We start from the raw sequence: 27,328 nt of genomic DNA, 5'->3' as shown, positions 1-27,328 counted from the left end.
AAATTGTAGTTTGTATTTTCTTGTAGCAAATTAGGTTATGTAGCAACTTTATGTTACTGTTATGGTTAATTTTTTTGTCTTTTTGGAGTTTGACAGACCCAGTCCCCATCCGCTTTCATTATATGGAAAAGAGCAGCCAGAACAGTCATCAAAATATCTTCTTTTATGTTCCACAGAAGAAAGAAAGTCATACAGGTTTAGAACGACATGAGGGTGAGTAAATGATGACAATTTTCATTTTCATGTGAACTATTCCTTTAAGATCAAGATTTTGGACTGGTGCCTGAGGATATTTGCGTACCATCTCAAGTCAGTTATAGGGGTGGATTTTTATGCTTATTTGTAAGCATTCCACCTCCATGATTCAGTGATGTGACAATAGGAGAGATGACATGGGCTTAGTTTCTGCAGGAGAGGACAAGGATGAAAGTGAGAGAAAGAGACAAAACAAGGACATGAGAGAGACTTTGAAGATAAAATGAATTGACCTTGTGCCCCTGCAGACTGTATTTCATATTTTCAGTGCATTTCTTTTTTTTTTTTACTCGCAATCCATCAAGTAGGTTCATTTACATTCGTGACAATCTTTGAGGACGTCCTGACAAAAACGAACAGTGCTTTTTTCAAAACAAGATAACCTTCATATGTGTGAAGTGTCCAGTTAGATAGGCCACGCCCTTAATTTTTGGGCACACCCCTGGCTTGCTGGAGAACAATTCCATATTAAGGTTGCTGTATTGCGATGACACACTCTCACCAGGGAAATCTGAATGCATCCCCTGCTTGTCTGTTTTTGTTCACAGTCGTCTGCACTGAGAATATTGCATCACTTTCACTGTAACTTGAGTAAAATGAACCTACGAAGATGTTTGAGGTGTATTTTACCCCAAAATCAAAAGAAAAAACATAAGAATTATATTTTGAAAGACAACGAATGACCATTACTGTACTTTTTCTAGCAGTGTAACATATTCAAGCAAATATTCCTCCTCTCATTGCCCTTTTTTTTGCAAATTGATTCTCATTTTTTATTTTACTTTATTACTGTAATCAATTCTGTAATACAATGATTTTTCTATTAAGAAATTATATTTTACTGTATGTAAAGACGATGAAGGCTATTTTATGTTATTTTTTGCATTGTTTTCATGACGGTTAAGCACTTTCCCCCCTAAAATCTCAGTTCAGTGATGTCAGTTCTTTTTGTAATTCTTACAGTAATTAAATAATTTTATTTTATTTTTATTTTTTTCAGAAGAAAAAAATACTTATGACATATTACACTGTAGTATTACTAGTAGCGTACAATTTAATTTAGTTTCACTTCACAGTAATGGTGTAAAAAGTGTATGTCTGGGGAGAGTGCATTGATAATCTTAATTGCCATTAATAATCTCACAGTTAAAAATATCTGGTTGCACTTTTATTTTAAGGTGTCATTGTTACAGTGTAATTATATATTTACGTACTGAGTAATATTAATTAACTACATGTACTTACTATAGGGTTAGGGTAGGATTAGGATTTGGTTGAGGGTTAGTTGCATGTAATTATGCATAATTTACTGTTATTACTATGGTAAGTACATGTAAAATATGTAACAAGGACACTGTAAAATGAAGTGTTACCAAATATGTTAACAATTTTAAAATTGTTTTCACTGTCAGTATCCAGATATATAATTAATTAATTTTTTTTGTTTTGTTTTATTTTGGGGTGAAACATGACTTTTTTGCCAGCTTGACCCTCTGATTTTTATAATAAAAAAAATTGAGTTTCATAATATCATCTTCTGTAAATGCATTACCACGTGACCGCTTGTTACTTTTGTAACAGATACAGAGAAAGACAGCAGAAACAAAAACCCAGACTCAATAACCACAACACAAGTGCTTACTTTCAAACACTTTCATTATTTCTCCATATAACTCATAAAGAAACAGACCCCCAGGAAAAGTAAAGAACTGAATGATAGAGGAAGAGAAAGAGAGAGATAAAAGAACTGGGCATGCTTGGGCATGCTATAGGCGCATAGGGTGACGGATACATCCAGGCCAAACGGTACAAGAGCCGGCGGTACGGGTCAACAGCAGCAACTCCCTGCTTCAAAGACCCTTTGGAATCCCACCATCCCCGTCACATACAGCCGTTGTGGTTTCAAAGTGAGCCAGTCAGCGATTCGCAAACTTCCTGGACCAACCCAAGCACTCGAGGTGAGCAAATGCACATACATTTGGGCCCCCAGCTTGCGTTCCTTTACATCAGCATAGTTGTCATTTGTACATTTCACTTTTTTGACCTTTACTATTCTTTTTTTTTACCGGCTGGATAGAGAAACGGAGAAATATGGGGAAGGAAGGGCGAGAAAGAGGGATAGAGAAAGAGTACACAAACTGTGAGTGAATCATTGCCAGGAGGACGGACTCAAGGGGGAGAGTACAAGCCCATACACACATGCTATAAAAACATCTCAGTCTTTACGTTCTGTTAGCTGGCTATAAAAAAATAAACAAAACACCTCTCTTTGATTGTTTTTGTTTCATCTCTGATTTTGGGGCGGAAAGGCCTCTGGATGCCGGGACCAGCACTTGGACCTCGAGTTCATCATTGGCATGCCCGATCAGACCTGTTCCATTGTGTATCATACCGTTGGCCAATAAGGTGAAAGATTTCAACACTCTTATGACAGTTTGTTGGACAATTGGTGCTAATCTCATTCGTACGTTTTGAAATTCACCCAAAAACGAAAATTCTGTCATCATTCCAAACCTGTGTGCATTTCTTTGTTCTGCGAAGAATGTCGGTAGCCAAACAGTTGATGTGCCCCATTGACTTCCATAGTATTTTTTTTTTCATACTATGGAAGTCAGTGGTGCCCCACAACTGATTGGTTACAAACATTCTTCAAAATATGTTCTTTTGTGTTCAGCAGAAGAAATGAATTCATACAGGTTTGGAACGACATGAGAGTGAGTAAATGATGACATAATAATACATTTTGGGTGACCTATCCCTTTAAGTGTTTGTTTTGGGGGTCGACCTTTATGGTGAAGTTTTACCAAAAAAATCATAAATTTTCTTACGAATGAGGTCATATGAATTCATACAAAATCGCCAATTCATACAATACTCACGAATTTATGAACATTTTGATGCAAGTCCGAATGAAATCTGTTTTTACACCGTGTCCAAAACTGCTATCACACTTTTCCGTATGTTGTTTCCCCCCGATAAGGTTATCTATACAAAACTAAAACATACATTAGCATGCAACTTTGTTTTTTTTCTTTTACTTTTAGAAAAACAAGGCAGTCGGCATTTTTCAGACGTCTTGCAAATAGCTAAAAAAGTTTTTTTTTTTTTTTTTTATCAATAAATATTTAGTTTTTTTGAAAGCAGCAGTTGGGAAAAAAACGTTAACAGTCTCTTGAATGTCTGGTCGGGAACACCAGGATCTCGCGCAGCATGGCTTTCAGGTGTGCATGGTGAGGTTGGCAGGTGCTCGCACGTTCTCATGATTTCATCAAAGAGAGTGTAGGAGGGGTAGAGGTTTATAATGATGACCTCACAGAATGTCATGTGCTAGCCCTCATACAACATTCGAACAATGTTTAAATAACATATAATTCTGCGAAAAAAAGATCAAACTTAGGAAAGTGCTTCCGAAGATCAAACCCATGCTACGTTTTGTTGAATGTACAGTGTATAATCTAACATGCAGGACCTGTTTATGAAAAGATAAATGAGTCGAACTATGTTATGATTTATTTTGCTGAAATTTGGAGCAAGATTAATGACAAAGCCCTTTCAGATCGTAGAACTTTTGCATCTGGGAAGTTTTCCAAATGCATATGGGTCAGTTTCGCCCGAGTGCAAATGTTGCAAATGCAGAAACTCTGGTTGCACTGTGTCTCAGTGGTTATCAGACTTGAACTTTTACTAACCCACTTTGGAGTGGTTGTGCTTGTTTAGCCGATTTCTTTTTGACATCTGCAACATATTTAGGCAAATTTACAGGTGTTAAGACCTTTAAAAAGCTTTATAGCTTCAGTTTAGGTCCATTATCATTAAAAAGTGTCTTTAATTCTCATTTCAGGCCCACCATGACATTCTGGGGTCCACTGGTATTTGACGTACCACACAGAAGGAAAATGGAGGTGTACAGGAAATGAGAGGAGCGCTTGGCATGTTATTCCGATGAGTGACAAAAACAAAGACATGGAAAAACATAAGCAATGCTTAGGAGTGGTGCGCGAGGGAGGCGGGTGGTGTTAGACAGGGGTCGTTTCCCATCACTTTGAACCTGTTGACATCATAGCTGTGTAACGCTGCCATCACCCGAAAAGATGTTGATGGTGGTCTCCCTTCACCCTTACGCCACCTTGCACACCCTCCCTCACCAAAGCCACCGTTCAAATGAGTCCAACACCCAAATACAAACCAAAAACCAAATGAAAACCGAGAAAAGCCACCAGCATTGTCAAGAAAAAGGCAAGTAAGAATATGAAATAAAAAAGAGAAACAAGTATATCAATTTATATCAGCATTAATGAGTGAGTGAATACATAGGATAAAACTAGAAGTTCAAAAGGATGCTTGTAACTATTTCAGATAAAAAAAAAAAAAGGAAATTAAGAAATCAAAACGAGCTCTTTGGAGACAGAAAAGCAGACAGAACCGCTGAGCCCAGTTTTGTGTTGTCGCCTTCCTCAGTCCTCATAGTGACATGCTGTAACTTCGATAGAAGTACATTGGTCGTTTGTTTTAAAAAAACGGGCCGGGACCAGATCAGTCGTGATGATACTAGTATTGATTTGATAATAGTGTAGCTGGACAAGAGGAATTGATAGGCAATGCAGAGTTTAAATAAAAAAATGGACAAACAAAATGGCGACTCCAATGTTGAGCAAAATCACCATGACTACCAGAATAGAGTTGGAGCCCTGTTGAGTGAGAAAGAGAAAAAGAGAAAGGTCAGTATTTGTTTATACAGTGTGGATTTCACTAAAAACTAATAGTGTTTATTGGCATGCTGTCTAACTTGATTCACTAAAAGAATAATGAGAATCGGGTAACAGTGCAAACACGCTCAAAAATCTGTGCTAAACAATTTGCGATTTCATTACAGCCGAACGCATAGCTTTTCAAAGTATCACAAAGTAAACGCATTAAGTAAATCGCTTGAAACATGCCCACTTGAAAGTTTCAACCTTGTCCAGTGTCTGCGCTATTTCTCTCCAGAAGTTATGACTGATACAAATTGCTTTGTACTCTTTTAAACTACTTGCAGGTGTCTCTTAACCCCCTCACACAAGCGCTTGTAAATGCGGCTGTCTGTTGTTGTTGCTGTTTCCAGTAGTTTGTTGACATCGTTCCGTCTCTTCCTTTTCTTTTTCAACCTTGAAACAATAGGCTGGCACAATGTTAGCACCTTGTAGACAAACTAATTAGTGCAACAACAAAAAAATCAATGGGGTGGGGTGGTGCAAGCTGAGTTTACAGATTATGGGCTGATGTTGAAATTTACGTCACTCACAAACCATAGTGTATGCATAAAAATCTAAGTATATTTTGGGTTTTACCCTACACATAATCACAGCAAACCTTACAGATTTTTATGAACGTCTATAGTCAGATTTGTATGTACCAAAATTGCTTTGTTGTGGAGTTATGCAGCTGTCAGGTGCACTTTCCTGGGACAATACAGCATTGCATTACAACTAGTCTAGGCCCCTAAACAAGCTATTTAAAATGCCCAAAAGTGCACTTGACAACACTCTGTGTCTGGATATTAGTTGGTTTTAGCGCTCTTCTCAATCTTAGTTGGTTGTGGGAGTGCTGTGTTGGAAGCGTGTTTGACAACGACTGAAATACTCAAGCTGTTGCGTGAATATCGCATTGAAATTGCGCTGAAATATCACATGCTAAAGTTGTGCAACTGTTTAGTGAATTTCCTCCTCAGTGTATTAAGCAGTCAACATACTAGAGTCCTAGATTCACTTCAAAACACACTTGCACACTACAGTGCATATTTAAAGAAAGCCTGCATGATTATTCCATTCCCCTCGGCTCACCGGAGAGAGATACGGTATTATCTGAATGGAAATGAGAGTCTGTACTGCATTGTGCCAACCCTCGTAAGGACGAACGTATTTGCAAAGAGCTCCGTTTGTCAAGTACGCTTTTGTAATTAATGGGCTCATGTAAGCGTATCGTGGACAATGTTTACAACCGTTGAGCAGAGGGACACGCGCGCTGCACATGCAAGACACATGTGAGGCATGAAATTAGGCTGTGACAAGCGAACCGGACACAGTACTGTTAAGAAGATGCCGTGAGCGTTGATTTTGCACATTGAATTAGGACAATCATATCTTACACAGTCACATTTAGCGCATCTTCCTGTTGACAACCACATTTTGCTCTCTACAGTTGTTTTATTGTATGGTCAGACAGTTGTGCCCTGTTTAGGACCTGTTCTTCTTCCTGCTGTGCTAAGCTAACCAGTTGTTTAGATATCTCGGGAACGTATAAATGTTGTTAAAAGCATTGACAGTGTTTGTTAATTCCTGAAGTAGGGCTAGCTATTGTGCCGATGTGTTTCTGTTACATGTTAACCTGTCTTACACAAGTCTGCTGCATTGCTTGCCTCTCTGCAGCTACAAACATAAACCCCCTCCTTACTAGAACTCAGTCTTGTCATTTGATTGGCCACAACCCGAGCAAGGCATAAGCTGTTCCCTAGCAACAGAGTGTGGGACAGCCAATGCGGGGCTGCGTTGTGGAAGGAGCCACTTTGCCAATTTGCTGTTACCAAGGTGTTCTTAGTGCAGCAAGAGATCGTAGGGCCGCTAGGCAGTGGAAGGGGACAGTTTGAAGTTTGGATATGTGTGCAGGTTATGTGTCTTGGGCTGTTGTCGGCTCCTATGTTCCATTGGAACTCTGAACGCCTACACTATGTTTGCGGAGGTTATTCTTCCTACCCATGCGTTCTCAGGCACCGGTGCATACTAAAACATCTGGTGCGGTTCCATTTGATTAGAAATGTATTCAATCTGTTTTAAAATAGTATAATTACATTTTATGATTCAATATTCAAGTCTTTTATTGGACAATTTATTCGACAAATATTAAGATTCTGTTGTCATTTACTCACCCTCAAAACCCATATGATTTTCTTTCTTCCATGAAATACAAAAAAGAGACATTCTGAAGACTGTACTTGTCACTTTTGTCCTTGCAAATACAATGAATGGATTCAAAAACACCATAAAATTGTCACGTCCAATCTTGCTCCTGGAGGGCCACAATCCTGCAGAGCTTATGCGTTTTGGTCGATCGGCTCACAAGTAGACGAGGGAGACACATTCCCGTTTACACCTGGTGTTTTAATCAGTCTCTTTTGTCCATTTTTGACCCCTTCTGTCCTGATTTCTTCATATTTAGCGTCGTCCACTTGAGATCGGATTGACAAAAATGCTTCTTAATATCAGATGTAAACATGGCCAGACTGTATCTATTTATTAGATACAGTCATAATAAAGCACACCTGAACTAATCAAGCTCTTAAGAGTTACTAGAAATGTCCAGGAAAGTGAGTTGAGCCAGGTTGAAACTAAACACTGCAGGAAATTAGCCCTTCAGGAGCAGGATTGGATACCCCTGCCATACGATTCCGTCATCTGTTTCTCACTCAGAGCTCACAAGGGCCACTTTTACCATACTTTTATGGTGTTTACCATCCTTTTTGAAGCTTTAAAGCTTCTGCTTGAATCTTTTACAATTTCTCTTTTTGTGTTGCACAGAAGAAAGTCAAACAGATTTGGACCGACTTGAGGGTGAGTAGATGATACCAGAACTTTTAATTTTGGTTAAACTACTCCTTAAAGTCACTCTCCCTGTGTTCAGTGTAGTGCATCTTCACTTACCGAGTTCACTTTGAGCTGAGACTGATTCTCATCTTCGTGCTGTAGTGCAATAGGTGGGGATTTCTGTGGGGGTGAGAGTGTGAGGTCCCTGCGGAGGGGCCGTGCCTCTAACTTTTCCCCCACTCGTAGACTGTCCAACTTTTGCACTGACTCTGGAGCCGGCCCCTCCCGGGCATCCCTGGGCCCTGAGGCATCCCGAACGTCCCGCTCCCGGTCGCGATTTTTACCACGTCGCTGTAGTGTATGTGCTCGGGACTCCGAGTGACCAGGCCTCTCCTCCCCGTGCCCATAGGGCTTCTGGGAGTTATGGGAGTCCATTGGCTGTAACGGCCTCATCTCCATTTCATAATTGCTCAGTTTTTCCTCGTCCTGCTCTAGGAGACGGGAGTGAGCCAAACTGTCCCCATGTACCCGCTGAGACGTCCAGGAAGCAGAGGGTCCTTCCGGCCTCCTTTCCCGTTGCGTTTTGTGATTGGAGGAGCTATGGTCTCGAGGCTTATGATTGGAGGCGTGCTTGTGGCCGTTGGCCCGTGCCGCCCCAACCCGCACCTCGTCCTGTACAGAAGGGGTTGTAGAACGGCTGCTGCCACGACTACCGCCTCTACTACTGCCCCCACGAGAGACACGCTTGTCCTCACTCCAGCTGTTAGCCCTCAGGTACTCTCCACCTCCACCCGAACCACCACCACCTCTCCCCTCCATCAGCACCTGGATCTCTTGCGTTCCCCCGCGCTCCTCGTCCACTGCTGTCTGTCGCAGGAAGCGGGCATTTTTGGTGCGGTGGGAAGATTTGGTGGTCGGGCTTCGGGGAGGTGTGGAGGGCCGGCTGGGAGTAGGGCTCACGTCTGGGGTCAGGTCTGGAGGTGTGGAGCCCTTCATATAGAGCTCAGTGCTGTCCGCAGTCCCACTGGAGATCACTTCCACATCGTTCTCACTCGAGTTCTGCTGTTTGGGTCGCTGGCACTCCACTCCTACACGAAGACATAGAGACAAGTCTAAGTTTTAATTTTAAAACATGTAGTCGTGCCACATGCTTGAAATGTACTGAAAAGGGGGTGTATATAGAAGCATGCTCTTAAAGAATCTTCCATCTGTCTTAATCAAATTGATAAATAAAGGTGTACCAAATTGGTTTGTACAGACCTGAATCAAATTCTTATTTGTCTCCAAATAATTTCAGAATTTCAAGACTCACGCATTAAGTCTTCTGTTGTCGTTATTAAATTAAAATCTGAAGTCTGTAATCATTTGGGTTCACATTCAAAATCAAAAATGGAGCATTGCTTTCTAAAGCTTATTTAAAGTAAATATTTTAAAAAGCTAATAATTTAATAACATTGTTAAATGTAATGATTATTCATTTTTCATACTGTACATTATAATGTTGTGATGCCTAAATTCACTTTCAGGGATTCAAAAGGATTCTTATGAGTTTGTAGTATTGTATTTAGACAAATGGTTAGAATGGTGTATTAATCAGTTAACGGTTATGAGACATGAAAACAACTATCATCTTATTATATCAGCCAGAATTTTAATATTGGTGCATCCCTTATGATTCTTTATCGTCTTTTTGATGGTATGGTCACTATAAGCTGTAGATATATGAAAAAAGAACGGCAAGAAAATTCTTCACTAATTCTCCTTTTGTGTTCCACAGAAAAAAACTGTGGGGTGAATTATTCCTGTACCTCGCTCGATTGCTTGAAGCACATGAACCATTTCTTGGTAGTACAGTTTAACTTATCAAATCTTTCCTGAGTCAGCACCATAGCTGCTCGAATCAGCTCGGCTAATGAGAATGAAGATTTCATCCCTATGCGCCTGTACGTACATAACTTTCAACTTAACCTTATAAAGGCTTGTATTCCAACTGTAAACATAATTTACAAATCTGTTGCAAGTCAGCACATCTCAGCCAAGTTTGTCCTAACATCTCTAAGGTCATCACATGACGTAAATGTATCATTTAGAAAGATCAACCGTTCCAGGAGGTCTCATACACTGATCCAGCACAGCGTGTGTCCTTATAGCTCTCCTGTAAAGGGGTGTTTTGTGATGGGATTGGCATAAATTCTGCCAATGTGTGAGGGTGTGACAGCGACCGAAAGAGTGACTGCGTTTACAGTATGTGTGTTTATGTGTGTGGGTGGTGTGAATATGTGTGTGTGGGTATTATGTGTGCATGCATAAATTTCATTGTGTATGTCGGCTAGCTTCGCGTGGGCTTGTCGGAAAGGTCAGCGCTGACCTCCCCTTATCTTCTTATTGCCTCTTCTATCACTCATTCCCCCCGCACGGCACGGTAGGAGCATTGACCCCTACAGCCCTGAACCCATCCGGCACCTACACGTACACACATGGACGCTTTCACAGTCACTCTGTTGTTCCTACCCTGCACTATTACTAACATGTACATCTACCTCTTGCTGCTCGCAAGCACTAAATTGTAAGTCATCTAGAGAATCGGTGAATAATATTTGCAGCTTTCAAATCACGGTGGGATAGTGTTTTTAAAGTTAACTAATTGGCATATTTAGCATTCGCAGTGAACTGTAAAAGCTTAGTCGTACTGTCAAACAGTTTGAAGTCCCAGTTATTTTTAGTCTCCAGACTCGGCTGGTTGCACTCACTGTTTCCTCTGTGCTGGAAAGAAGGGGAAAACTCTTTGGCGGTGATCCGGGCCAGCCTGCTCTCTTCCTGGGCTTTCTGCGCTGCCGTTGTCGCGGCGTCGGCTTTCCCTCTGGCGTGAGCTGTCCTGTGGATGTTGCGGTCCGGGCCAAAGCGGTTTAGATGTAGAGAGAAAGATAGGGTTAGAAAAGGACAGGGCTGGTGGTCTTGCATTTAAGTTGAAGTGTGTAGTTTATGAACCACTAGGGTCACCAAAAGGAATTGAAAATATGCTTTTTAACACTGAAACAATTACACACAGTACTTTAGTTTTAAACTCAAATATTTGACAACTTAAGACACACACACATGTGTATTTATTCATTTTAAAATGTATTTTTTATGTTGTCTTAAAAGTCAAAATATATAATAAACATGTTCTAATGTAAATATGACATGCTGTGGAATACTTTATCAAAACTTTATCCAGAAACTATTTCAGAGATGTTTAAGACAAAAAGTTAAATCTTTATAGGCTAGTAAATAGGTAAAAAGCATTTTTTAGGGACATTTAAAGTCAAATTTAGCCAGTTTACTTGCAAGTTCCTGGTCTTATTGTAAATAAATCACCAATGATTACACACATGATTACAAATAAAAAACATGCCTTTGAAATCTTAAATTACTTTTCCTCTGAAAAGTCTTTCTTTTTCTGATATTTAAGCATGGTTTTTGCAAACTCTCATTCTGGCTCCATTCTGGTACGTAACACACATTAACAAAAAACTGCTTATAAATCTCTCATTATTCTATATTATCACCAAATATTGGATTCGATATTTTTGTCAACTTGTTTTCTTTCAATTAGGACAGGTTTTGTATTTATTTTTTAAAACTGATTGATCGTAGGCATCATTGATCTGAGCTTATATGCACCTCCACCTCAGTTTTTGAGTGAAAAAAATATTATTTGTGGATAAATTTGTCAATATTCAACAAAATGTGGAAAAAAATTGCTCTGTTTATCACACTAGTGTGCTTTAATATTTAACCAGGAACTTTGTTTTGAAATGCTTTTATATTGTACAACTCATTGATCTGAGGATAGAGTTCATCTCTGTGAAAAAGAAAGCCAGTAATACTCAAAATAGTTTGTTTACGTGTGTGTGTCCATCCATGCATGCACAGGTCCGAGGCTTTTATCTTTGCAAGCACTCATGTTAATATGTGAACATGAACATGATTAACATGCTCCTGAACACTAAACGTTTCTCTTATTTTCCATTTCCACCCATTCATATTCAATTGATTGTCATTTTTTACCAATATAAGTTGAGATCAATGAGGCCTATTTACAATATTACCACAATTACCCTCAAATAATGCTTTTTTTTTTTTGGTCAAAAAAGGGGCATAAGGTCAGATCAACGAGGCCTACGATCAATCAGTTTCAAAAAGAAATACAAAACCTGTCCTTAATTAAAAGAAAACAAGTTGACAAAAAGATTAAATCCAATATTTGTTGATAATATAGAATAATGAGAGATTTATAAGCAATTTTTTGTAGGCCGGTAATTTTTTTTACCAGGAACACCACAAGTGGAAACAACAAGGTGGGGGAAATAATCACAAAGAAATAGAAAAATTCTCAAAAATTGTTGAGCGAGATAGTTACACCCTGCAAGTCAGTAAGTTTTAGTCCAACACGATAACTTTAAATAGCATTTTCGGTAAAAAGAAAATCCTCTCCGGGTCCAAATGACCCGAACGCAACATGAGGGTAAAAGGTATGTCACATTAAAGAAAGTTTTAATGTTTTACACTGTGAAACATTAAGTTTTACACTGAAATTTCAGCAATCCTATAGCAAAAGTATACATAAGTATAGGCTTACCATTATAGTTTTATCATGTTTTATGGATGGTGTTTTTGTTGTTTGGTTTTTATCTGAGAAAACCTTGCTTTATGAGGCAGACCACAGCAAATTGCACATAAGTACATGGTTTAGCCAATGATCAATCTGGTCATTAAGTTTATAAGGCACATGCTTCACCAAGATCGTGACACTCCGATTATCCGAGGGTTGACGATAAACACAGGCTGAAGGCAAACAATTACACAGCTTCACACATCCTCACTCTGAGAGACGCTCTCGGGACTCCACAGAGTCATGCCTTTCTGACACTGTAATTCTAACTTGTTTTAGCTCTGTAAACTTGCCTCTAATTCATGATCTGTAAAACCAACGTTTCTGCAGTTTATAAGTAAATATCACATGCTGTCAAATGGTTGCAGAATTCTCCAGGAACTTTTTGAATTTTGTTTGAGGCAAAATCTGAATGCTTCAGGCTAAACATTTTCTGAACAAATAAGCCAATTATCCTCTACAATATATAAGTACTGTTTGCTAATTCCCATCTGGACCTCTAAGAACAGGCAACAGTGCTTGCTTCGGCTGCTAAATAATTCACAGGAAATCAATGCGCTCTGTGTCTAAGAGAATAAAAGAGAGCTAGCGTTCACAACCTCGCCTTTTAATGTGTGATTCCACATTCATCACAGCCATCTGTTTTACCTGTGTGCGATCGAGACTTCGACTTTGCATGATGATGACGCACAGCATCATGCTGACATGTGGGATTGCGTATACCGCAAAACAAATAATTTCTTAATCAGTATTTTTGCCCAGTTTTCCAGTAAATATAAAATCAGATAAACTGATTTGAGAGGCAAAATTGTGCACGATAGGAAAATATTACTTTGACAAATTATTGGAATAATTTATTTTTTATTTATTTTTAGTTTATTATACGTATTTTTTTAGTCATTTAATTTTAATTACATTTATTAAAATTATTAATTTCATTAAAAATATTATTAAATTGTTAGTAAAATGTTACATTTTATTGAGTACATTTTAACATTAAAGTATTAATAATTTAATTTTAGTTAGTTTGAAATGGTTTGTTAGTAGTAGTAGTTAATTTAATCATTTAATTAAAGTTGTATCGGGGTTATTATAGTTAAATAAAACTAAACTAAAACCATAAATACATTTCCGTTACTTGAAATAAGATAAATGTTAACTGAAATTAAATCAAATCTATGAAGCTTAAACTTATTTCACATTTTAATTTAGTTTAACTTGATGTACTAAAATAACAAAAACTAAAACAGAAACAAAAAAAAATCTATAAAGCTTAAACTTATTTCACATTTTAATTTAGTTTAACTTGATTTCCTAAGATAGCATTTTTTATTTTTATATTTTCCATTTTCATTTTAGTTTTATAAAACTAAAATGAAAATGGAAAATATAAAAATAAAAAATATTGATAAAAACTATAATAGTATCTAAATTATAAAATAACAATATATTATTAGACAATTAATTATTTAAATATCTTTATATGCTATTGAATAAATATTCAAATAGGCTATAATACTTGGAAAACAAAACAAAAATACTTAATTGTACTTATTTTCAGATTTTGAATAAAATTTGTTGTTTCGACAGACTTGAAGTGTTGCATTCTGCCACAGAGAGATTATTCATGTGAATGGACCACACAAAGCCCAGGTATGAAGATGCTCTCCCTTCCTCACTGAACTTTTCCCCCGTCTCGTTCTCTGCTTGTTTGTGCAGGCTGTCTTGCTGCAGTATTGCATGTCGATGCTCATCGATTGCACCCTCTTCCTCTCTGCTCTAGGCTGTCTTCACCCAGCCAGCCAAACCAAGTGCATGTTTGTGCAAGAAAGTGTGTGTGTGTGTGTGTGTTTGCGTGCGAGCGATTTTTAAAATGTGAGTGTTTAAATGGGGTTATAGTGTGTGGTGTGGTCAGAACATGTGGGCGCGAGAGCATTCGAGTGTGTGACGGTGAGCTACGGCGAGGCAGGTCGGATGAAGAGATCTTAGGATTGCATTCACCCCGTGCCTTGCCGGTTGTCCTGGCAACGGCAGAGGAGAGAAAGTGAGGGAGAGAATAAGATGGCGTGGGGTATAAAAAGGACAAACAATTAGATAACAGAGGAGAATGAGAGGAGGATTGTGGGATGCTTCTGGAGGTGTTGAGAGTACAGTCAGAGAGTGAGGGCTGGATGTGAGAAACGTCCATTCACTGATAGAGGGCTTCTAAATGGTGAGTGTATGTTCTCACACACACACACACTGGATCCTGATCCATAGGCGCTGTGAGTCTGGGTCGAGCTGTGCTGGTTGCCGTTCTATTTATATACTGCTGAACAGTGGCAATGTTTCTACACACTTTCTGATGGAAACAGAGACTAAACGTTGTTTCACAGCAAGTCCCGCTAACTCACACATTTAAAGGGATAGCTCAGCAAAAACTGAAAATTCTGTCATTTATTCACCCTTGTGTTGTTTTAAACCCAGTTGACTTACTTTCTCCCACTGAACACACGAAGTAAACTTTCTGAAGAATAACCTGGCCACTCTTGTCCATACGTTGAAGTGAATGGAGGCTGGAGCTGCTCATTTTTAAAAATATATATCTTAAAAACATGATGCATTAACTTAAGAAGCAAAAAAAAAAAGCCTTGTTTTTAGAGAATTGTCTGTTTGTTTTTAGGAAAAAAAGATTACTTTTATTAAGCAAGGATTCTTTAAATGGATCAAAAATGACAGTAAAGACTGACATTTATTACAAAATATTTCTATTTCAATTAAATGCGGTTCTTTTGAACTTTCTATTCATCAACGAATCCTGAAAAAAAAGGATCATTGTTTCCACAAAGATATTAAGCAGCACAACTGTTTTCAACATGGATAATAATAAGAAATGATTCTTGAACATCAAATCATCATATTCAAATGATTTCTGAAGGATCATGTGACACTGAAGACTCGAGTAATGATGCTGAAAATTCAGCTTTGCATCACAGGAATAAATTACATTTTGAAATATATTTAGTTATTTTAAATTGTAATAATATTTCACAGTATTACTGTTTTCACTGTGTTTTTGATCAAATAAATGCAGCCTTTGTGAGCATAAAAAACATTAAACTTTTGGTCTGTAGTATATATCTTCAATAAAGTTACTTTTTCATACGTCATTGGAAAAATCATATTTAAATGATTATTTATTGAATTGTCAATTATTAGATTGTCAATTGTGGCTTTTCTTTTGAGCTTGTCATCTCCAATCCCCATTCACTTTCATTAGATTGAGAGAAAAAAGTAACCAGGATATACTGTGTATATACACTCACCGGCCACTTTATTAGGTACCCCATGCTAGTAACGGGTTGGACCCCCTTTTGCCTTCAGAACTGCCTCAATTCTTCGTGGCATAGATTCAACAAGGTGCTGGAAGCATTCCTCAGGGAGTTTGGTCCATATTGACATGATGGCATCACACAGTTGCCGCAGATTTGTCGGCTGCACATCCATGATGCGAATCTCCCGTTCCACCACATCCCAAAGATGCTCTATTGGGTTGAGATCTGGTGACTGTGGAGGCCATTTTAGTACAGTGAACTCATTGTCATGTTCAAGAAACCAATTTGAAATGATTAGAGCTTTGTGACATGGTGGAAGTAGCCATCAGAGGATGGGTACATGGTGGCCATAAAGGGATGGACATGGTCAGAAACAATGCTCAGGTAGGCCGTGGCATTTAAACGATGCCCAATTGGCACTAAGGGGCCTAAAGTGTGCCAGGAAAACATCCCCCACACCATTACACCACCACCACCAGCCTGCACAGTGGTAACAAGGCATGATGGTTCCATGTTCTCATTCTGTTTACGCCAAATTCTGACTCTAACATCTGAATGTCTCAACAGAAATCGAGACTCATCAGACCAGGCAACATTTTTCCAGTCTTCAACTGTTCAATTTTGGTGAGCTCTTGCAAATTGTAGCCTCTTTTTCCTATTTGTAGTGGAGATGAGTGGTACCCGGTGGAGTCTTCTGCTGTTGTAGCCCATCCGCCTCAAGGTTGTGCGTGTTGTGGCTTCACAAATGCTTTGCTGCATACCTCGGTTGTAACGAGTGGTTATTTCAGTCACTGTTGCCCTTCTATCAGCTCGAACCAGTCTGGCCATTCTCCTCTGACCTCTGGCATCAACAAGGCATTTCCGCCCACAGAACTGCCGCTCACTGGATGTTTTTTCTTTTTCGGACCATTCTCTGTAAACCCTAGAGATGGTTGTGCGTGAAAATCCCAGTAGATTAGCAGTTTCTGAAATACTCAGACCAGCCCTTCTGGCACCAACAATCATGCCACGTTCAAAGTCACTCAAATCACCTTTCTTCCCCATACTGATGCTCGGTTTGAACTGCAGGAGATTGTTTTGACCATGTCTACATGCCTAAATGCACTGAGTTGCCGCCATGTGATTGGCTGCTTAGAAATTAAGTGTTAACGAGCAGTTGGACAGGTGTACCTAATAAAGTGGCCGGTGAGTGTATATATATATACAGAGATAGTTCACCCAAAAATTAAAATCATTTGATTCAGAATGCTGGTTCAAATCCATATGATTTACTTTCTTGAGTATATATATATAAAATGACTCTGTGTTCCACTCAAGAAAGTAAATCATATGGATTTGAACCAGCATTCTGAATCAAATGATAGGTGAACTATCTCTTTAAACATATATTTAACACTCATCCACGTGCAAACTCTCTCACCCTTCTCTGACGCTAACACAGATTCTCACTCTCTTTTTTTCTTCCGTCCTTCCTCTCAACACTCAGACACGTGCAGGCACCTCCCATCGCTTCTTTCACTCTCTTTCATACACACACACTTTTTTTTTTTTAAAGCCCTGCCTCTCATTCACATTCTCCTACTTGCGTGACTTTACTAAATGATCTGAACACCCGGCCTTCTTTTTTTAGGACCACATTCGCACATCCATAACCTACAGTGCAACTACGCCTGCAATTTAAAAGGATGGATCTTCCAGTCACCTTAATTTAAAGGCATTTATAATGAGAAACAGGATTTTTCTTGCATTTTTTACATAATATATGCTAATATTCACAATGCAAAGCTCTCGCCCGTCCACTCAGAGATAGTGTGGGTCATTTAGAAACAATGTTTATGACATCAAAACCACAAGCACATTAACATACAGTATGACCATCCACGTTTAAGCATCAATGCCAATACAGCACAACACAACAATCTGGTTCCGTAAGTAAAAATCTCATTCATTTTCTCCATACAAAATATACAAACTTTCAACTCAGACCTACAATGATCTCTGTGATCAAGCAATGATGATATGCTTCAGTAGAAGCCACAAGTCAATTATTTTATTTTTTTTAAACTGTTTATTGTCAAAATCTTAGTAAAATACCACAAGATCCATCAATTAGTGAAGGAATCATGGCATTCTGACTTAAATGAGACTCAGTCATGAAGTATTGTGATTGAGGTAATCAAATCAGTCTCATACACTCTCAATTTAACTTTTATATTTGTATATATTTGAAAATGTTGTTGCTCATTTGTAAAATATTGTATTTAATCATTTTAGACAATGACTTGCAGTTCAGTCAATTATTTTATGTGAGCATTTTTGTTGATTCTATTACATCATTCAAAATGATTAATTGGACGAGTAGTTAATTTGTTCAATGGCATAGTCAATGATTTTATATTTTAGTGGTTTTGTTGATTCTATTACATCATTCAAAATGATTAATGGTATGAAGAGTTCATTTGTTTATAATGACTTATAGTGAATGATTTTAGATCTGGCTTTTTTTGTTGATTTTATAACACAATTCGAAAAGATTGATTAGATGAGTAGTTAATTTGTTCATAATCACAAGTCATAGATTTTATGTTAGCATTTTCTTTTTATGTTACATTATTTAAAAAGATTCATACGAGTAGTTGGATTTGTTCATAATGACTTATAGTCATAGATTTGATATGTTAGCGTTTAGTTTCTTACATTATTCAAAAATATATAGGATGAGAAGTTAATTTGTTCACAATGACTTATAGATGATTTTATATGTGACCAATGACCAATGATTTTATGTTAGCGGTTTTGTTGATTCTCTTACTCGAAAAGATTGATAGGATAAGTGCTCATTTGCTCAGTTAATTTGTTTATAATAATAGTGTATATTATGTAAGGTAAATTTAGTATAATAATAATGTCACTCAGAATCAAATGTTGTAATGTGAATCATTTTATTTAGAGTTAAACATGTGATTCAGAGCTGATTCAAGGTTTTGAAAATTGTGGTGTTGTTTTTTTTGTGTGTGAAATGTTAAGAAAATAAATGGGAACAATACCAGAACCAGAGCCTCTGAAAAAGTGGGTGGTCACTTTTTGATCAAATAATATACTGACACATTTGTAACAAAGTCCAAAGATGGATTTCTTGTGACAACTAAGACGTCCTATGGATGGCCCAAATAAGCCGCCCCATGACCACCAGAACAAAGCTTTAAGTTGCAGATGAGTCACGGTTGCTTCCGGTGTTAGTGCCTCAGCTCAGGTCTACTGTAGTGACCAGGTTGACCCTAGCGAGCTAATCAGATTAACTGTTATGTGATCTTCTCAGTGTTTAGATCTCCACTAGTCTATCCTGCATCCTGTTATGTGTTGTGTTGTGTCTGTGTACATTTTGTCCGGAAGTGTTCCATTGTATATTTTGGTATGGCAAATCTTGATGGACCTGTTCTAGACTACCCTTTTTACATTTATAAAAGTGTAGTTTAAAAGGACCATATCATTAGAAATAATTTTTTCTTAATCTTTTGGACTAAAAGAATCAATTATTCTTCAAAAGTTCCTCCCTGAAACGAAGTTGCAGAAACAGTTCTGAACTACCAGCGGATAACCGGCCGCACTGTAAAAAAGGACATGATCAATAAGTCATGGCAACATATGTTTTTACATCACTTCAACTCATCAAAATAAGTTAAACCGTTTTAAACTTTTTATTTTTTAAGTTATACGAGATTCAACTCATTTTTTAAGTCAGTTTAATGTAATTTAAGTTGAAATGACTTAAGACAGCCAAGTTGATTGTACCTAACCTCAAGTTTTTTTTTCAGTGCATAAACGTCAATGACGCGCCTATTCAGTGTTAAGAAGCTTGACTCGTGGCCATGAAACCCACAGTAAGCTCAGCAAAGCTCTGTTTCTCATTTCACATGCAAAGAAAAAAACGGCTTATTTGTAGGGTCAAAGCCTATGGGGTCCAAGAGAGGGTGGAAAATTGCCAAGAAAAGCTAAATCATAAATCATACATTTTTGCTTAAATGGATCTTATGGGAAAGAAATTATATAAAAATGCATGGCATGACTCCTTGCTTTGGAAAAATCATGGCTTGAGAGGGTTTTTTGAGAAAAACAATGTTTTAGAGTAAGCTTGATAGTTGAGAATCCATTAGCAATCCTTTCTTCTCAAACTATTACTCCCTTTAGAGCAATTAGGCTTTTCCTCGAAACAATCTTTTCTTGTTTTCTTCTCCTTGGGTCACACAGCGAACCCCAAGGAATGATCCATTCAGGGTAAATTGTTTCAGGTATGGTTAAAAAATAGAATCCACCCTCTCCATCAACAAACACACAATAGTACAAGTTTAATATGAATGTATATTAAAAAAACATTAAAGTATACTCCATTTCATTGTGTAGCTATTTCGTTATTGGTTAGCTGAATAACTGTTTGGCTGTTAATATTATCTTGGATGGCAAGGTCTTCATTTCAGTGGAATGGGATTTTGTTTAACAAAAGCAACAGTAATTTTTATCATTTTGAATAACATGAACCAATAATTAATTTACAATAAAGATCAGAAACATGCATTAAGAAATAATTGGGTCAATTTTGAGTTCTTTTTTGATTAAAAAATAATTTCCGTTGAAATAAAACTGTAAAGTAAAATATAAATCTTGGATCAAAAACAAACTTAAAAAACTGAAACGAAAATTTTAAATGTTGCTTTGGCAAAAAACTTAAATAAAAAAGTATGTAGTTGAAATACTAAACCTACTAAAACTGAAATAAAAGTAAATTATATATATATAAAGTAATGAAAGCGCATAACTGCATAACAAAATGACATAAACTAAAATTAATTAAAATTAAAACAGAAAATCTACTTCAAAATATTAATAGTACATAGTATATAAATAAAACTAAAATAACACTGGTTTATTTCCAATTTAACATGTTAAAATTATGTTTTTTCCTTTAGAGTTTGCAAATTAGGTAATAATAAATACCTTTAGAACCTGAAAATCATTGAATTATTTATTTCTACATTTCTAGCTTTATTTCATTGGTTGCTGCGAGAGCGCTGTTGTGTGTATATGCGTGTATGTGTGTGTTGGCAGGGGCAGTGCTAAGCTGTAGTGATAGCATTGCTGAGAATATAATGAGGTCAGTGGGATTTGTGGAGTGAGTGACGCTCTTAATATAGCACATGCATACCTATGCACGTTTGTATGAACGCAAACATATGTAGGCGCCATCAATGGGCAGGCGCAAGCATATAAACTCACATATGTGCTTACACACACATTTCCTAACATGTATGTGCAGGTCACATGGATGCACACAGTGCGCGTCCACAACAGGTATGAGGCAATAAGCTACTGTGAGTTTGTGAGAGTGTTTGAAATGGATAGAGTGATAAAAAAATAAATAGGCAAACTGGCTTAGTTCCAATTTTGCCTGGCTATCTCCGGCAAGTCTCCAGAACTCTTGGCATAATGCAGAAATCTCTGATTCTCTGTCACCCTCGTTTTTCTCCTGGTTTCTCTTCCTGAACCCTATCTCGATCTCCTTTTTCTTCTGCTGACCTATGTGTCACCTAAACAACCTGAACTAGACCAGTGATTCCTATCCAGGAGCGTACAGCGTTCTCCATTGGGTTCTTGGAAAGATTTTGATTTAGCTTTTAGCTGTTTTGAAGTTCCCCTATTATGCTTTTTTCGAATATTACCTTTTGATGCAGTGTGCAATCAGCTGTATGTGGATGTAAACGGTCTGCAAAGCTGTAAAGTCGAAAGTGCACTGTAAATAAAGTTATTGTCTCCCATAAAGAAAGAATCGACTCTGAAATGCCTAAACGAGTCGTCAGGAATTCCAGTCTCCCTTCCGTGACCTGTATACGTAACGCAGTAACACATTTGCATAATGCCCACCTATGGTCTTCATTGGCTGCTCGCGAACTACGTCTACTTTGACCAGCCCTCAAACACCATACCCGGTTCGTCTTGAGTACACGATGAGAAGACGCTGTTTTGTGCTCTGCTAAAGCAAATTCTCTTTGTCAACACTTCCTAAGGATGAGGATGTGAAGTCAGTGGTTAAAAAATGATAACCTTTTGTTGTGTTCATTTTTCTGACGATTGCTTCTCAAATCTCTGTGAGGTCTAAATGGGATTTACAAAACGCCTATTCGTTAAAGATGGGACAGTACCCACTTTATTTAGACCAACTTGCAGAATCACAACCTGTAAGTATGATTCATTATTGATGTATATATTTTCTACCGCTTGTTCAAAATACGTAGTTTTGTGTGTTATATTGAGTAGGTCTCCAGCTAACTGCTAATCAGCTGAGGGCCCAATATTACCTAAAATTGTGTCCAATAATGTACCTCAAACTGAGTAGTATATCACTGAGAAACGTTCTTCTCAAGTTGTCCTTGCGATGCAGGTTTGGGTTGAATAACTATAGTTCTTCCAATGTTTCATCATTAAACTCGCACTCGGATTGATATGGTAAAATTTACGCTATCGTTACTGTCTTTACAGTGTGTATAATCACTGAGTTTTAGGAAGTCTCTGGAGCTGAAGTTCAGTTATGGTAATGGGGGTTTCGTTTCTGACTTGCGCTGTAAACGGTAGACCAATCACAACAAACTGGGCCATCTGACCAATCAGAGGAGAGTAGGCTCTCGGAAAAGAGGGATTTACTTCATTTTCATTTCAAACAGTATGATTTTAGTATTAGTTATACTACTATAGTAATTATTAATGTTTTGAATTGGCTTGTTTTTATATTTTCAGTTTTCATTTTCATTTTAGTTTACATTTTAGTTATTTTTTGTCGTTTTTAGTAGTTTTAGTTTTTAATAAAAAATTATTTTAATTTTAGTATTTTAAGTACTTCAACTTATTTTATTGCAGTTAGTTGCTAATGCAACTCTGTAAGTTTGTCCATGTTTGTTTATCTAAAAATGACATTTTATTTAACCTTTATCTAAATTTTTTAGTCTCAGTTAACAGTAACAGCACTGTTTTGAAATAAAAAAAATCTTTCTCCCCTTTTAAAGGAAATTCAGTATAATGTCAGTTAGAACATATTTTGTCAGTGTCATTTATGGTGTCAGTGAAGGAGCGCTTGTTCTGATGCGACTGGTGCTACCTAAGACAACAACGGTTGGAAAACACTGCTCGTCTAGACAACATCAACAAAGACACATAGCAGACAACAAGGTGAAAAATGCTTGCATTTTTTCAATTAGCATTCAATATTAAACCAAACTGTATACGGTTCATAAACACTCTCTCTCTCTCTCTCTCTCTCTCTCTCTCTCTCTCTCTCTCTCTCTCTCTCTCTCTCTCTCTCTCTCTCTCTCTCTCTCTCTCTCTCACACACACACACACACACACACACACACACACACACACACACACACACACACACACACACACACACACACACACACAGAGAGAGAGACACGCCTTAACAGCATCAGGCAATTTATGACTATGGCATTCCACATGTCCATGTTATTGATTGTGCCACTGTTGTTCTGCATCAATAAAGACATCAGTCAGTCTGCTGATACACCCAGAATCTACATGACTCTCATTAAGTGAATCCAGACTTATGTATTCTCTCTCCACGCTGACACCGACACAAATCATTCACGTTTCCTTAGCAACCACACCACATAGCGGCACCAGCAAGGCCTATTTAACAGGTCCCAAGCAACCGCTAGAAATATGGCTTTCGTTTGGATGCTGTGTAAAGAAAGCTAGAGGATACATGTTGTGGAACGATACACTAATGTCAACGAGCACTTGTGTAGTCCAAGCATATGTTTGTTTGAGTGTGTGTGCTAATGCTAAGGGACACGCTATGCACTTTAAGAGAAGAGTTTTGGTTACTTTGTCCATGTTTGTTAGCTCTGAAGCCATATTTTTGCTAGCGTACTCTAAAATGAGTTGGAAAAAATGAGCTTTTAGCACAAATACTCGTTTCATGTTTACAGTATTTCTCTACCAGGAAAATGGGACCAAAATATTAATGACTCATCCTGCCCATCACAGATTTTGTCCAATCAAATGCTTTCTAAATTGAGACTGACCCTCCCACTTAAGCTCAACGTATATTTTAGTTTACCCTAGCGCACGTGTAGTGTGTGAAGCGTGACAAATTTCATCATCAGTATAGTACGCGCATATTCTACCTGTGCTCGCAAAAAAACAACAACTGGCCTGACCATTGTTTCACAGTCAAAAAAAAAAAGAAGAAACAACAACATTTTCCATCATTTTTAACTTTTGGCTTTTTACCACCTAGGTACATAGGTTCATGGCTGTGATGTAACTAAAGCTTATAATGGCTATTTGTTTTTTCAGGATGTTGACTCCTGCCCAAACTTTCTGTTTCAAAAGGATTTTGCTACGTTATGACCATGAACCAAAGCACTTGGTAGTCGGTTGGTATTAAGGGGGAAGGACATACTTATTACAAAGTATGTAGTGCAAAATGAGTCATCAACATTTTTGGTCTATTCGGAAAATGTATGTGTGCTATTATGAGTACTTTAGCATATGATTGCACAAGCATTTGTGTAGCGCAAACCGTGCTTGTCAAATTGGTCGTTGAACCATTTAGGAGCCAGTTTATTAAAATCATAAAGTTGTGGGCAAATTAAAAGCATTATTTTCACCCCAAAATGAGGGTATTGCTTTGGTTTGCTTTGAGTATGTATGTTAGCATTAGGTTGGTCAAGTGCTTTTTGAGGACAAGCAGCGAGCAAAGATATTCAAAGTGAAACCCTGCGTCTTACCTTGAGAGCGCAATCTCTGCTTTCTGCTTCGCAATGTCAGCGGCCTTGTCTGCCGCTTCGACCGCTCTGTCGACTTTCTCGCGAATCTTGCTGGCACGTAGCGGGATGAGGTTCTTGCGTTTGCCACTGACAAGCATGTTCTGTTTGTATTTGCCTTCCTCTTTGGTGCCGTCGGGAAATGTGGTGCATCCATAGCCGTGCCTCTTGTTGCCCAACCACTCGCCCTGATACTGCAGTCCGTCTGAACGCCGGCTCACCCCACAGCCCGTCCTCTTGTCGTTTTTCCATTCGCCGCCATAACTCTCGGTGGTAGTGGCGTCTACGTCGTCCTCGCCCACCGGCAGCTCGCCCTCCCCTTCCCCAAGGCTGATGGTTGAGTTGATGTCGGATGCAGCGGAGCTCACCGTACTCATTCCGGCCTCACTGCGAAAGGAACTCTGCTTGCTCCGCTGGCTGGCTAATGAGCTCTTGGATTCGGATTTTCGCAGCTTGAGGCCACTCAAGAGTGAGCGACGGAACAGGCCCTTCTTTTTGTTCTTCAACAGCTCTGCCTCACTGTGGGCCGTCAGAACAAAGCCTCCACGGGACACGGCTGGGCTGCCCGCTGCTAGGACGCCGCCACCCCCCACGCCAGCCACAGGCGCCCGATCGCCCGTCAGCAGAGCTGTGCCATTGCTGTGCTCGGAGCGTAGAGAGTTTATGGAGGTACGCAGAGGTGAACGGATGACGGCCGCCATGCCGTACGGAACGCTCTGCCGCACGCCATATCCATGCCGCATGCCGCCCACCCATTGGCCCTGGTATGTACCTGCACGAAAAGACAGGAGGTAAGAGACAACTGTACACAATAAATCAACATTTTACTTCAGAATGAAGCTGTCTGTTGCAGGATTTTGCAGAACTGCAGTAGATGTAGAACCCAGGGTTCCCCTGCTGAGTCTGCTGCCCTTGGGTTTCTCCAGTTTGGAGAGTTGCCTCATGTTTTCAGCTCTGGTATTCTTCACAATTGCCTACCTAGGCTACCTTTTAGCAGCGGTGGTAACAGCGACGAATTCTGGTCAAAGAAATCAGTCTTCTCTAATGGTTTTGAGAAACTTGAAAAAGCTCCTAAACAGCTAGTTGCACAATGGTTTCACACATTTGTCAAACTCAACCATTCAACCCTGTTACCCTCTTATATTCAAAATGGTTTTATTTATTTTTATGTTTTATATAGTGTATATTGGTTGTCTTTACGCTACAACATTACAAAATAGTACACATTATTTATTGCCATATACTGTACTTAGACATGTCCCAAATTATCATCCGCATTTTCTGGAGGTTAAGCACCTCCACTGACTGTTTGTATCTTATTCATGGAACGTTTAAAAAATATGCCTGTCGTAACTTAAATTGCTGATGACAATGAAAGGTGACCTTATGTGATATCAGTTTGTACTGGCAAACAGGTGCTTTGCGTTTCAGTCCTTTTGAACGTGTGAATGTGATTGAGAACCAAAGGACAGTGAAGACAACAATTTAGCTGCAGGCACTGCCCTTTTACCTGCCTTGGCACTATAAACTTAACCACCAGAGAGATCATACACGATCATTCACCACATGTTCCTGGATCAACATCTTTGTTTATCCTGGAACAACATTCCAATCAACCAATCAGATATGAGGAACAAGCTTACACTTTATGTCACGTTTAGGCTTACAACCATAATTTACAACCATAAGTGTTATTCACATTTTCTCTGATATTAGGGATAAGTTATGGGTAGGGTTATGTTTAGGGATAGGGATATGGTTAGGACTACATTTTCAGACAGGAATGTTGTTCCAGGATCAACAAAATATGTTGATCCAGGAACTTGTCTTACTCTGCAAAATCACGGTGACCGAGATGATACTGCAATTCACATCTCTGTATATGTTTGTGCCTTTTGAGTTACTCAATACAGTTGGGAGAGGATTACAGTGCGTGTTACTCCAGGCACAAACAGTAATAATTCTCGTGAGCTCAATAAAATGCTTCTCTCATTGCTTTTGTGCCACGCAATGAGGCAGAGTAACAACTTAATGGAAAAAGAATGAAATGTGGCAGGGCAGTGCATAAAAATAACTTGTAAAAGGTTCCTGATACTTCAATATAGCAACCGCATGTTTAAATAGAGTGCAAGCATTGTATACCACCTGAAGAGTTAGACCAAGAAGTTGATCAGATCATCAGATTTTTGAGATTGTGGACTGTAAATGCTTCTGCTCTTAACACATATTATACTGTACTTATATAAAGAATTACAATCGTCTCATTTCATAGGGCACCGATACACACCATGATTACAGTTGTGATCACTTGTACCATCATCAGCGTGACCAACCTCATCAATAGCAAGCACAGGAAGTGACATAATGGCAAGTTGGCAACAGTGGAAGAGTGTTTTTGGCAGCCATGATCTCCAGACCTGGCTCTATTACTTCATTTATTGTGATGGTTCCCCCAGAGGACAAAGTGTTCATCTCATCGATCTTAATCTCCATGAGGTATCACAATGTCCATCTATTTAGCCGCCAGCAGTGTTATTTATTGGTGAATGTGCCAACAAAATAATGGAATGTCACGTTCTGTAAAATTTCCTTTATGGTGCTGGCAGCCTGATCATTCTGTCAGGAGTCTTGATGGATGACCATCTTGGAATCTTCATTTAGTGACATGGGGAACCAATAACACTAATGTTCTCGCACGTGATGAGAACAGTG

General features: G+C 38.5%; 1 protein-coding gene and 2 long non-coding RNA genes across 3 annotated transcripts in view; 1 reads left to right on the top strand and 2 right to left on the bottom strand.

Moving 5' to 3' along the window:
• Positions 1–1,893: 1,893 nt before the first annotated feature.
• LOC130085194 (uncharacterized) overlaps positions 1,894–27,328 on the bottom strand; it is a 239,956-nt gene continuing 214,521 nt past the window's right edge. Inside the window, exon 2 of the long non-coding RNA XR_008807118.1 lies at positions 1,894–2,769. This is a non-coding gene — a long non-coding RNA (uncharacterized LOC130085194). The remainder of the gene's footprint in view (positions 2,770–27,328) is intronic.
• On the top strand, positions 2,532–4,491 carry LOC130085193 (uncharacterized). Its single transcript, XR_008807117.1, has 2 exons — positions 2,532–2,661; positions 4,097–4,491. It is a non-coding gene; the product is annotated as an uncharacterized LOC130085193 (long non-coding RNA).
• Positions 3,218–27,328, bottom strand: part of jph3b (junctophilin 3b) — a 34,666-nt gene continuing 10,555 nt past the window's right edge. The window contains exons 2-5 of the mRNA XM_056250808.1: positions 24,581–25,388; positions 10,562–10,686; positions 7,929–8,899; positions 3,218–4,943 (exon numbers count right to left, since the gene is read on the bottom strand). Of these exons, the coding sequence (XP_056106783.1) occupies positions 4,863–4,943; positions 7,929–8,899; positions 10,562–10,686; positions 24,581–25,388 (1,985 nt within the window). The 3' untranslated portion in view covers positions 3,218–4,862. The remainder of the gene's footprint in view (positions 4,944–7,928; positions 8,900–10,561; positions 10,687–24,580; positions 25,389–27,328) is intronic.

The sequence above is a fragment of the Rhinichthys klamathensis genome, unplaced genomic scaffold (genome assembly GCF_029890125.1).
Source record: "Rhinichthys klamathensis goyatoka isolate OS25496 unplaced genomic scaffold, OSU_Roscu_1.1 h1tg000076l_1, whole genome shotgun sequence".
NCBI classification, from domain to species: Eukaryota; Metazoa; Chordata; class Actinopteri; order Cypriniformes; family Leuciscidae; genus Rhinichthys; species Rhinichthys klamathensis.
Note: the sequence above shows the minus strand (reverse complement) of the source record. Positions and strands in the feature narration are given on the sequence as shown.